The 13,955-nt window shown below is 36.2% G+C and overlaps 1 protein-coding gene across 1 annotated transcript in view; it reads left to right on the plus strand.

The window, feature by feature from the left end:
• Nucleotides 1-13,955, plus strand: part of SNTB2 (syntrophin beta 2) — a 95,700-nt gene that overhangs the window by 47,781 nt on the left and 33,964 nt on the right. The window contains exons 2-3 of the mRNA XM_037025328.2: nt 1,975-2,188; nt 8,711-8,921. Coding sequence (XP_036881223.2) covers nt 1,975-2,188; nt 8,711-8,921 — 425 coding nt within the window. The remainder of the gene's footprint in view (nt 1-1,974; nt 2,189-8,710; nt 8,922-13,955) is intronic.

A 13,955-nucleotide genomic window follows, 5' to 3' on the forward strand; every position in this document is an offset into this window, starting at 1 on the left:
CAATTGGCCCTTGAACAATGCAGGGGTTGGGGCACTGACACCGCCATGCCCCAGTCAAAAATAAACATAAAGCTTTTGACTGCCCCAAAGCTTAGCTGCTAATAGCCTACAGTTACCCAGAAGCCTTACTTATAACATAAACAGTCGATTAACACTTATTTTATATATGTATTATGTATTCTTACAATATAGTAAGCTAGAGAAAAGAAAATGTTATTAAGAAAATCATAAGGGAGAGAAAATGCATTTATAGTTACTGTGTTTACTGAAAAAATCTGCATGTAAGTGGACCTACAGAGTTCAAACCTCTGATTGTTCAAGGGTCAACTATACACACACATGTGTGTCTATTTTTACATATGCTTAGCATAGTTAGTGTATCCCTGGATGACTGTGCAATGATTACCTCCAGGGATGGGAACCGGGCTGCTACAAATCTAGACTTTTTATTATAAAATCTTCCATACTTTTTGAATTTTGTTTCATATGCATGTATTAACTATTCAAAAAAGAAACCATTTTAAAGACTGTTATTAACTATGCTTTTAGAAACATCTGATTATTTTTCAGATTTAGTCATCTTTGTTAGTAGTTTCATACGCTTGTAAAGCTTCTAATGCTATAGCATATAAATAGTAGCTGTTATAATATTGATAAGCAATGATAATGATCATATCTTTCTAGTTTTTCAATTTCCATGATGCTACTCTGATGACCTACCACATTGAAATTTGAGCGGGAAGCAAATTACTGATATAACATATATTGAAGTTAGCAGAGATAATGGCGACTGATTAAGCTACAGCCAACTGTTAACATTTTTTATACTATTTCAGATTTTACTAGTCTTCGGTTTACCTAGTGTTTGAAACAAGAACACCATACCTCAGATGACAGTAGCTTCTGGTCTTGACTGAGGTAAAAGAAGTATTTTGAGTCTTAAAATTGAACTTAAAATGAAAAAAGTTTCCTATCTATTAGAAACTATATTTTAATTTGGGGCTACTACTGATGGAAATACCTTATCTTGAATACAGTTTTTTTGTACTTGTTTTAAAAACCGTAATGGTCTGTTTACATAGCTGTCTCCTTTACTGGACTGAGCATTCCTTGACAGCAGGGTCCATGCCTTATTTGCTCTTGTCTTCTCAATGAGTAACCTAATGCCTGACACTTGGTAGGTAGCTAAAAATGTTGATTGAGTTGAATCGAACTGAACTACAGATACTTAGCTTCATCCAGAGAAGAGAGAGAGAGATAATATCCATGTTGGGATGTTGGAAGGGTTCTTGTGTGGAAGAGATTAAGTTTGCTCTATATGGCTTCAGTAAGTAGACAGTAAACCAATGGGTGGAGGTTTCAAGAAGTTTCTAAATTTTGAGCTGCCTAAAGCTAGGTGGTGCTGTCTCAGGAGGTACCGAATCTGTCACCAGGAGATTCATTCATGATAGGTCAACTACCAAGATAATTCAAGTATTTAATTATTTGTTCCTTCTCTTCTTTACTCAAACATTTGTTTAGTGGGCACTGTTCTATATGTTGAATACCAAGATTGAATATAAACTATAATCCACACCTTTGGGTGTGAACAGAGTATTGGCACAGGATACAACCAGGGTGCTAAATGATCATTACAGAGGTGTAATGGTTATACCCTGGGAAGAGTGGACAGAAAAGGTTCAGGAATCAAGTTGTGTAGAGTTGACAAGGCAGCCAAAGGAAGAAAGGAATCCTAAGCAGAAGAAGGATCGATGTATGCAAAGGTTCAGAAGTTAGAGAGTTTTCAAAATAGTGGTATTTCATTTAGATTATATGCCTTTAAAGGACCTTCCAGTCCTAAGATTCTGTGTACTGGGTCTTTAACTTAGTGCATTTTTCATTTCATGTCCAATATTACATGTGTGTGTGTATTTCAGTTGTCATTTTTCACAGGAAGCAAAAATACTGACCTTTTTCTTTGATTTTTGTTCACAGTCAAGTTCATCCGAGAAGTAACGCCATATATCAAGAAGCCATCCTTAGTATCAGATCTGCCGTGGGAAGGTGCAGCTCCCCAGTCACCAAGCTTTAGTGGCAGTGAAGACTCTGGTTCTCCAAAACACCAGAACAGCACCAAGGACAGAAAGGTCATCCCTCTCAAAATGTGCTTTGCTGCTAGAAACCTAAGCATGCCGGATCTGGAAAACAGGTGAGCTGTACCTAAGGAGAACATCATACAGTTTTGTAAATTTAAGGACATGTTATAATATTACTTATGCATATTATTATGCAATAATATGACTATTGACTGAACTATATAAAGGCAAATATCAGTCTAAGAGTAATTTTTGGAATTCCATATTTAAATTGTTTTGCACATATTTGTACATGTACATATAAAGAAAAATTTTGGACAAAATGGTGATTTCTCCTGGGGAATGACATGGGATTGGAAGGTAAATGGAAAAAAGGGCTTCTTCTCTTCATTTTATACCTTTCTGGAGTTTTATTATTTTCTTTAGTATGAACATTACTTTATAGTTGAAAAAAAAACTTTAAAGAAATTTTTGTCTCCTTACATGGAAATTCCTTATATTGTGGATAGTGTAAAAGTCAGAGATCTGCATTACACATCTGGCTCCATCAGCTAGCAGTGTGACCCTGGGAAGTCAATTTCTCTTGACCTTAGTTTTGTCATTTGTAAAATGAGAAAGATGGATCAGGTAATTTCTAGTGTCCTTCCTAGTTCTGTATCCAGTTGGGTTCTATGGTTTTGTCTTCATTAACTCCATGAGGTAATATTGGTAAATCTAGTGTTAAGTTAGAGACAGGGTGGGAAAAAAGAGATAAACTTGTCTAATGACATAGTTAAAGACAGGCTTTTTGTAATGTGCTTTTTCTTTTATGGCCTCCTCTGATCTGAAGGCACAGCCTAGTGCCTGCTCAGGATGGGGTAGATCACTGAAGACAGCAAGAAGCTGAGTGGTCTTCTTGGGCATTAGGCCATAGGGACATTAAAGCTCCTGCTCTTTAATGTAAAGCTGAACTCTACAACACACATACCTTTATTTGAGTCCCAAGTGGGAGTGGGTCACCTGCTCAAAGTAAGGCTCTGGAGCAAGTTCTTTCACCTCCGTAAACCACCATATCCTTACCTTAAAAAAAAAAAAGGACTCAGTGTGTCAGATCAAAAGAGATAATACATATGAAACCTTTTGTATAAAGCCAAGCACATAGTAGGTTCTCAAGAAAGAGAAGCTTAAAGAAACCCATAATTATACATATCTATCAAAATTATACATAACTTCAGTTAAACCCACAGGAATGTAAACATCTATCCTATTTGTCTTGGTAGAAAAAATTTTCAAAACCATTGACTAATAGAAGTTAGGATGATTGCCTTTGTAACCTTGGCCAAGCTATTAGTTTTCCATAAGCTTCAGTTTCCTCCTGTATAAAATGAAAAGTCATATGAGGATTAAATAAAGAATGATTGTAAGATTGGCATACTAAGCTCTCAATATATTAAATAAATCCCTTAATTTCTCTGTCTGTTTTCTGCTGTGAAGTGGACATCATAATGCCTGCTCTACTATACTCTTTAGAACTTCATAATACCTATAAAATCACTTAGAGCTCTTTGATCTTTAAATTTATCTCAGCTCTGTTAAAGGAAATGTCATTATAAGTTAACACAATTGCAACATTTAAAGCCAGGAGAAAAACCATTCATGTATGAACAGCAAAAATAGGTTTCATCAGGACATCTGTCCCCCAAACATTTATCAATTACAGCATCATGTAATATTTCTATTTGAAAATCTTAATCTTCCACATAGTCTCTTGTAAAACTCTGAGCAAGAAGGCTTAGATGTTCCCTAATCTGGAAAATACTTATGAATCTGGTTTTGGAGCCCTGCGTAGGCATGTAGTTTCCCATCATTCTTCTTTTTTTCCTAACATTATGAAAACATTCAAACATATAGCAAAGTCAAAAGAATTTTGTAGTCCACACTCATTTTCCCACCACGTAGATTCTACCACTAACATTTTAGTATACTTGCTTTATCACAGTGATCCATCTACCCATCTGTCAGTACATCTTAATTTTTTCTGATGCATTTCAAAGTGAATTGCAGACATTAATGTACTTCCCTCTAAATACTTAAGAATGCATATAAATAGAGTTCAATATTTCATTGTATTTTTTTCTTATGAGGTAATTTTAGCATACAATAAAATGCACAAATCATAAGTTTTCACAAATGCATGCAATTATGTAACTTAAACATATCAAGATACAGGGCATTCCCACCACCCTGGGAAGTTTTCTTCTACCCCTTCCCAGTCAATTCCTTCTCTCATCTTCCAAGGCTACTACTGTTCTGATTTTCTAGTACAGATTGGTTTTACCTATTTTAAAATTTCATATAAATATAATTATACATATGTGCTCTTTTGTAATAAAATTCTTTTACTCAGCATAGGGTATTTGAGATTCATCCACCTTGTTGCATATATCAGTATTTCTTTTTTTGTTGCTGAGTAGTATTGTGTAATATGAATATATCACAGTTTCTTTATCCATTTTCCTATTGCTAGATGCCTGAGTTATTTCCAGTTTGGAGCTAATATTAATAGAGATACTATGAATATTTTTGTATGATTCTTTTTGAGAACATACATTTTGATTCTTAGGAGTGGAATTGCTGCGTCAAAGGGTAGGTGTATATTCAGTTTTTTAAAAACTGCCAGACTTTTCCAAAGGGTTGTCCCATTTTACATTCCCACAGCAATGTATGAGAGTTTCTGTTGTTCCACATTCTCACCAACATTTCTGGTGTCAGTGTTTTTAATATTAACTATTCTAAGGCTTAAAACAAAAGCTTATGTGACATGATAGAGAAACATCCTTTTTCTCTGTTTTACTACTTTGTTTAGTTTCAATGTGTGGAGCTGAAAAGAAGTGCTGACCATCAGAATGATTTAGTAAGGAGATGGAAGAGAAAGTGTTTTTCTCTTCCTCTACCTTGAGTTCGTGAGACTTCATTAGATGCTTTTGATAGTTATAAGCAGTTTGTTCTGGAAAGTGAAAACTAAATAAATAATGATGAAGCCCAGGGAGAGAACATGAGCCGATTCCTTAGCAAACAGCACTGTGGGTTGGGTGGAATTTAGCAATGGCAAACGGTTCCTAAACACTGCTTTTTAGAAATGTAAATCTGTTATCCTTGAGCTGGTTCACAATGTCTTAGTCATCTTCACATTGGCTATTTTCCACGTAAAAGGTAAATTTTGGCTTTGTGACATACAAATCAATATGGTTATTGCTAAACTGAACACATAAGTTATGTCAAAGGCTTTACTAACCTGAAGAAATAAGCAGGCGAGACTAGGGGATCATGTGAATGTATGTGTGTGTGTATTCCTAAACACTGATATGACTCAGTTGATCAAAATGTAATTACGTTTCTCAGGAAATCCTCTGTGGTTTGACTGGAGGCCAAAAGTCTTCACACTGTAGTTGCCTCCTTCTCTCTTCTGTAGGCCCAAACAATTACTGGCAAACTGCCTCCAACTTTTTATTAGCAGTTTTCATTTGAATTTTTCTTTTAAAACAGCAGGTGACTTTAGGAAATATTTTATCCCTTTTATCAGCTCTAGGGGCTATTTCTTCAAAGACAGACTCTTCTGGATCCTGGAATCATCAGTTCTATTTTGGAGTTTCTGTTCTCTTTCTTCTAATCTAATTTTCTATTTCACAATCCCTTCTTAAGAAACACTATAAAATTTATTTTTTCATGAAAAATTGGTGATCCTGCCCTGGGAACAAATTTTCTCCCTGTTTTCATCTTTTTCCAACCTAGTGGTCCCAGTATCTTCTCCTATTTAATCAGGTTTAGTTTTATTTTATAACAAACTTATTTTCCATTCTTCTAGTTATTAATAACTAAGGTCTTTGATATCAGAATTTTCAAAGTTTAGACTGTGTCAAAGGAGATGTGTCTGAGAGACTGTCCCAAGAACTGTATGAGGTATAAAGGCCTTTACAGAAGTTGAATGTTTTGGGCCTACTGAAGGATGAATTTGATTCCTATCTTTAGTGCTAAGTAGGTCAGTAGGAGGAGTAAAAGAAATTTCTCATCATGGTTTTATGACTGAACTTTTAGCATGTGTTTAAAGGATATTAAGCTGATTACACTGCCAGAGCAACCAGGTCAAAATAAGTAGCCCTACAGAAAAAGACCAGCCTGATACAGGGTCTAAAGTAAGCATATAACCAGTTTGGTGAGCTGGGGATAGATATGAATCTTCTGTAAGGTTGAGGGTGGGCCACCGGCTATGGCTGCTGAAACAGACTTTCAGCCAGTCTCTATTTTAACTGCTTTACTGCCACTTCCAGAGGTAACTGTTGCCTCCAGTTCCCCAACATTTTGGGGATTGACTTGACTCTCCCTATTTTTCTTAGGTCTGCTAAGTCATTTAACTCCTGTCTGTTTGCCAGCTTCCAAACTTTTGTTGTAGTGCTTCTCCAATCTTCCCGAGCTTGTAGGATTATGCTTTTAAAAAATCCCCTTTGAAGTTCTTAGATATGGTACTAATATAAAAGAAAAAACTGGTAGTTGAATTTCATTAGAATTAAAGACTTCTACTCTATAAAAGACACTGTGTATTAGGGTTCTCCAGAGACACAGAGCTAACAGGATGGATGGATAGGTGGATGGACGGATGGATGGATGGATTAGTTATTCAAGTTGGCTCATGCAGTTATGGAGGCCAAGAAGTCCCATGACCTGCTGTCTGCAAGCTGGAAAACCAGGAAAGCCAGCAGTATAATATAGTCTGAGTTCAAAGGCCTAAGAACCAGGGGGACCAGTGTGTGAAGGCAGGAGAAAACAGATGTCACAACTCCAGCAGAAAGCAACTTCACCCTTCCTCTGCCTTTTTGTTCTACTCATGCTCTTAGTGGATTGGATGACACCTGCCCACATTGGCAAGGGCCATCTTCTAAGGCTAATCTCTTCCAAAAACAACCTCACAGACACATCCAGAAATAATGTTTTACCAACTATTTGGTCATCCCTTGGCCCAGTCAAGGTGACACATAAAATTAAGTATCACACGCTGTTAAGAGAATGAAAAGACAAGTCACAGACTGGGAGAAAATCTTTGTAAAAATACTTCTCAAATAAAGGACTAGTATCCAAAATAGATAAAGAATTCTTAAAACTCAACAATAAGAAAACAACCCAATTGAAAAATGGACAACAGATCTGAACAGACACCACACCAAAGAAGAAATATAGATGAATTAGCATATGAAAGGTGCTCAACATTATATATCATTAGGGAGTTGCAAACTAAAACAATGAGATACCACTATATACATATTGGAATGGCCAAAATCTAAAACACTGACCCCACCAAATGCTGATGAGGATGTAGAGAAACAGGAACTCTCATTCTTTGCTGGTGGGAGCAAAATGGTACAGCTCCTTTGGAAGACAGTTGACAGTTTCTTACAAAGCTAAACATAGTCTTACCATATGACCCAGCAATCATGCTCCTTGGTATTTACCCAAAGGAGTTGAAAACATGTCCACGCAAACACCTGCACACAAATGTTTTCAGCATCTTTATCCATAATTGCCAAAACTTGAAAGCAACCAAGAAGTCCTTCAATAGGTGATGGATAAACAAACTGTACTCTACCCAAATGATGGACTTTTATTCAGTGATAAAAAGAAATGAACTCCCAGGCCAAGAAAGACATGGAGGAACTTTAAAAGGCATATTACTAAATGAAAGGAGCCAATCTAAAAAGACTACCTATTGTATGATTCCATGGACACAGTAAAAAATAAGTGTCTATTGATATTTTTAAATCTGCTTCAACTGTTATTTTTAGTGGGATTTCAGGAAGAAACAGGATAGATGTGTGTGCTCAATTGCCATCTTATATAGGATGTTCTAGAAATACCTTTTCTTTTTAAGATTAATATAAGTAATAAAGAAAATATAAATTAGCTTGCTTTGGGTTTATTTGACTTTTAAAATTCATCTTTGCAAAAACTGACCAAAGCACAAAACAGTACCCAATAAATCATTTTATAAGGAATTTGGTCAGTGTACTTCTAAAAATGTTTTATTCCTAAAGGTTACTTTTGAAGTAAGATTGATCTCATTTGAGCATTAACAGTAACAGTCACAGAGTTGAAGATCTCGTAACTATTTTTCTGCTATGGCTTAGTGGATGATTTGATCTATATAATGTTACCCAGACACTAAAAAAACAGTTCCAAAATTCAGAGTCATATTCTTCAGCTATTTTCTCTTTTCTTTATTTCACACAGTGGAAATTTCAGCTCACTACTTGGCAGTAGGTTTTGTTTACCTAGGGACACCTTAGGAGATTCAACAAGCATGCTTTCCATTTCTTTGACATGGAAATTAAGGCAAGTGAAGTGTTCTGCTATACACTGTACAATGGATTTCCTCATCTTACATGACATTAACACACTGAAATAACAGGCCAAGCAGTTAGTCTTTCTGATAATTACCTTTTCATATGTGGTTTTCTGTGGAATTGAACCCTTAGGATTGAGAGGAAGTATCTCTAGGAATGTAAAATTTAAAACAGATTTCTAGCAATATTTGTTAAGCCCTGGCAGGTTTGATGACTTCTGATCTAGCTCACTGTTTCATTTTGTTTTTTTCTTTTTCCACACAGATTGATAGAGCTACATTCTCCCGATAGCAGGAACACGTTGATTCTACGCTGCAAGGATACAGCCACGGCGCACTCCTGGTTCGTAGCTATCCACACCAACATAATGGCTCTCCTCCCACAGGTGTTGGCTGAACTCAATGCCATGCTTGGTGCAACCAGTACAGCAGGAGGCAGCAAGGAGGTCAAGCACATTGCCTGGCTGGCGGAACAGGTAGGCCAGGAGGCAGGGTCTCACCAAGTCACCATTCAAAGCCAGAATGGTTCCCCCATTTCATATATTAGTAATATTTATCATGTAATCAGGTCCTGGATATCTAGCTTGCAGACCTTTTGTCAGTCTTGTTTCTCCTTCCTACCATTTCATTATCTGTGGCTAATTATCATCTCTACCAGAAGAATTGACTGTCAGAATATTCATCACCACAACATAACTGAAAAGAGGTTTTTATTACCACCCTATCCTTAATGACATAGGATAATTTTCATGATTTTAGAACAGGATTAGCAAGCTTCCTGCAAAGGGCCAGGCAGTGTCACAACTACTTGACTCTGCCCTTGTAGGGAAAAACGGTCACAGACGATATGAAAATGAATAGGTGTGGCTGTATTTCAGTAAAGCTTTAGTTACAAAAACAGGTGGTGGAGTGCATTTGGCCCACAGGTCATAGTTTGCCAACTCCTGTCCTAGTTCATTGACAGCATTTCAGAGGCAGCAGGCTTACTCTCCTGCACTGGGAAAAGTATACAGTATGCACAGCATTTCACAAGCCACTAGACAAATGTATAATTGTCTTCCACAGCTGAAAAATAAAAAGAGAAACAAAGAAAACTTAAGTGGATATTGGGTGAAGGGAAAGGAAAAACTTAATCCAAGTTATTTTAGATCCCAAATTTGACAAAAGGGAAAAAACTAAAAATCGTGTGACAATCTGGTATATCCTTTTTCCTTCTGGTCCTTCACTGTCAGCTGGGCCAGAGTAAGCTAGAAAAAAGAAGACAGGACTAGGGGTTCAGAGATGAGTGTTCAGGTGCTAGCTCTGTTCACTGGTTTTAAGTTTTTTCTGTTTTTTTTTTTTTGGTATCATTAATCTACAGTTACATGTGCAATATTGTTTACTAGACTCCCCACATCATCAAGTCCCCCCGCCCACATACCCCATTACAGTCACTGTCCATCAGTGTGGTAAGATGCTATGGAATCACTACTTGTCTTCTCTGTGTTGCACAGCCCTCCCCGTGCCCCCATCCCTACATTATGGTTTTAGGTTTTTTAAAGTTCTTTCATGTCTTTAAATCCAAGTTCCCTCATGTGTGAGCAAGGGAGCAGAGATGACATCAGTATCAGCCCAGGGAGGTTTTGTTCTTTTGTTTTTGTCTTGTTTTAGTTTCCCAAGTCTGGCCCCTCACATTGTACCTCAATAGAGTTCTGAGTTGGTGGATCTATGGTAGGGCCTGGCCATCTCGTTCAGTGGCTTCCTGGGCCGTTGTGATGTGGACCAGTTTTAGACTCCACTAAGCAATTTTTTTTCCTGTTTGTTAAATTTTATGAACATTTCAAATAATAATTCTAATAAATTAGAACACAGAGTTAGGACTGTGATAATTTTTAGGAAGCATAATTAGAATAAGCAGAGAAAAGACAAATGAAAATTGTGGTATAAATACTTATGATTTTGATAGTTTTAGTATTTTTGTTGTGTTTATCATTGTTTCTGTATTATTATATGCTGGTTGAAAAACTCAGTGGAGTGGTAATTGTTCTGTGCTTTCAGCAATGTTATAAATCTTAATGATTTTAAAAAGGTAACACATTCACATGGTTCAGTGGTCCAAATAAAAAATTAGCAGGTGAAAAGTCTTACTCTCCTTCCTGTGCCCCATCCACTTAATTCCCACTTCCTTTTCCCCAGAGAGAGTTCACTTTCATTCCTTTCTAGTGAATCTTTTGAGAGTTTCTATATGCAAATAAAAAATGGAAACATATTCTTCTTTTTCTGTTTTATAAAAGAAGATAGCATACTATACACACTCCTTTTATACCTTGCTCTTTTTTTTCTCACTAAACAATATATCCTGGAGATCTTTCCATATCAATGCACAGAGAGCAGTCTTTTTTACAACCTTACAGTTTTCCACTGTGTGGCTGTAGTTAATAAGCACTCCTCCCAGTTTTGTTATCTTTTGCCATTACAAATGATGCTATAATGCATAAGCTTATAGTTTGTCCTTTCACACATGTATTATCCAAACTCTGGTTCCTGAGTTTAGATCAGATAACAAGGGAACCCACAGTATCTGAATTTACTTGGTTCTTAAGTTTCTGGTCGTGAGTAGTAAAACATTGGTCCAAGAAGGATTCATCCAAAAATTTACATCACTCCCTGAGTTTGGAGATTGAGAATTCAGAGAGTGAAGGATATTTCTGTAGCATAAATTCCCAGAAATGCAGGGTCAGAGGGTTATTAATTATCTATTGCTCTATAACAAATTACCCTGAGACTTAGTGGCTTTAAAACAAGTAGTTACTTCACATCATTTCTAAGGATCAGGAATCTGGTAGTGGCTTATCTGGGTGGTTCTGGCCCAAGATCCCTCATGAAGTTGTAATCAAGCTGTCAGCCAGGGTGGCAGTTATCTGGGGCTTGATGGGGGTTGGCAGGTCTACTTATAACATGGTCGATTTACATGGCTGTTGGCAAGAGTCCTCGGTTACTTACCTTGCAGGCCTTTCCACGGGGCTGCCGGAGTGTCCTCGAGATGTGGCTTCTGGTTTTTGCCAGTGTGAGTGATCTGAGAAGAAAACAGGATGGAAGCCACAGTGCCTTTTGGATGTAGTCACTTCTGCTCTATTCTTTTCATTAGAAGCGGGTTACTAAGTCCAGTCTACACCCAATGGCTCAATCTCTTAAAGGGAAGCGTAGTGAAGAATTTAGGGACATATTATTAAATTACTACAAAGAGCTTATGCATTTGAAATTTTGATAAATTGTGCCAAATTGCCTTCCATCAGGGTTAAACTAATTTAGATTCCCACCAGCAGTGTATGGGAGTTGCCAGACTTTAAAAATGAACTTAATTTGGTTTATGCTACATACAGACAAGGAGAAAGAAGGAAAATGAAACCACCAATTCATCACAATCTGCCTTTTATGGACTGTATTTATATGTGTGTTTCCTCCACTCAGTTGTAAGAAAAGAGCACATTTTTTCAAAACCTTACTGTCCCCAGAGCACTTATCCTAATGCTTTGTATGTAGTAGATACTCAGTAATTTTCTTTGTCTACATATGTACATACAAAAAGCAAGGAAACACGTAACTAATTATAAAATACTGTCCAAGAACACAAGCTCAGATCTGGGAAATAATACTAAGTAGAAAAGTTTCATAATACTACTTTAAAAATAGTACCACTGAATTAATTCAAAGGATCTTTCTAAAATACTCTTGATTTTTACTTTTTTAAAATAGTTGTGTGGGTTACCCAAATCAAATGTCATTTCTCTGAGGTATTATAATAAGCTTACGTATCTGATAAAGGTTGAACCGAGTAAATGCTAAAGCCTTATCTCACTATGATTCTTTAATTTTATGAGTTTGAAAATGCTCATGATAATTTTAGATTATGTAATCTGTTTAATATAGGTAAGCATTTTTTTTTTGGCAAGAGGTATATTTCCTGAAAAGCATGCATATACATGAAACTTTCAGATAGAAAGGATGTCATTTGGGGCAGATAAGGAAGGATCATTTATTTAACTTTAAATGATCACTCCTTAATATATCTTTTCTGTTATTTCACATTGTCATAAATTGAGTTTGCTTTAAACAGGGAAAACCTATACTTCAGATATTTGGTAAGTAGTAGATGAACCTGCCCTATGCATTGGGACTTCTATCTCTTCGTTGATACTGATTTTTGTATGACTGATACTTTATCTTTTAGTTGGTTATATTCCTAAAAGGGAATTTTCTTTAAGTCCACCAAATGGGGAACACATTACCTATAAAACCAGTAGTTTTAAGCATTTGATTATCTATTTGGAAATCCAAATGGCTATTAGGAAAGCCAAAACAGCCAAAGAAAGCTTTGTTTCCACAGTTCCTACTTTGTCCCTGATGATTCTCAAAATGTGTAAAGACACAAGTGAGGAACATATACACTAAAGAAGGATTAGAGGAAAGGTTTATTTAATTTTTGTTTTTTTCTGTCAAAATAATAAAATAAACCAAGAACCGGAAGTACTATCAAAAAGACATAGTTGAGGGATTAAGAGATTTAGGGAATGAATATAATAACTATTAGTGTTTTTTCATTTTTAATACTATCCAACTCTATTTATTGCAAATAAAACTTGGAAAGAGCGTTTGTTTGGCCAGGTGTGTGCATGTGTGGGCGTGGAAACACAGGCAAACCAGAACCCTAACATTGGTATCTCTTTCTTTTTTTGGCCAAAAACTCAGTAGTAGAGCCCCAAAGCACTTGTACTGATACCACAACCAAAAGCACACACTATATGTATAGCAAGCAGCATTTTGACTCGAGTAAAAGCAGACAGTATCCTTATAGTTTAAGGCAAATAGGCAAACAGAATGACTTAAATTTAGGTTTTATTGTCTCCAATGCTAAGAAGACGAAAGGGATATCTCCAAAAACTAAGGACTCAAAAGAACTGAAGAATTAACACTTGAAATTATTAATTGAACAAAAAAAGAGTTCTCTAACTTGAAATTGACTATTGCTTCTATTGGCATTAACAGTTTTTTTTTAGAGCCTAAAATACCTTCTTTGGGAAGAAGAATTACATTTAATTTAGGTTTTTCAAATGCATATACTCTGATCTAGCCTTCAAAATCTCTCTTCTAAAACTTAGGGAGTAAAATTAGTTTTAAAAATCACATGATCACTAACTCTCTGGGAAGATAGATTTTATATTATTTTCCCTATTGAAATATTTCCGTAACAATCTCAGAGACAGAGACAAAGACTTAGTGGTACACATAAACTAGCAACCCCTTCAGGTATCTATGACCCCAAAATTTAAGAATCCAAGAGAACTTCTTTAGAGCTAGTATTTTTCATCCAGATATTACAGTTACTAAGTGGGTTCTCCCTGGACCCAATTCCAATGCGTGTGTGTTGGGGGTTGTGTTCCACATACAACAGTAATTTTCAGACACTAGCAGGGTGTCAGAGAATTTAATTCAGTTCTGACTATCTACCTAGAGATAGCATCAGATTCCAA

The sequence above is a fragment of the Manis javanica genome, chromosome 17 (assembly GCF_040802235.1).
Source record: "Manis javanica isolate MJ-LG chromosome 17, MJ_LKY, whole genome shotgun sequence".
Lineage (NCBI taxonomy): Eukaryota > Metazoa > Chordata > Mammalia > Pholidota > Manidae > Manis > Manis javanica.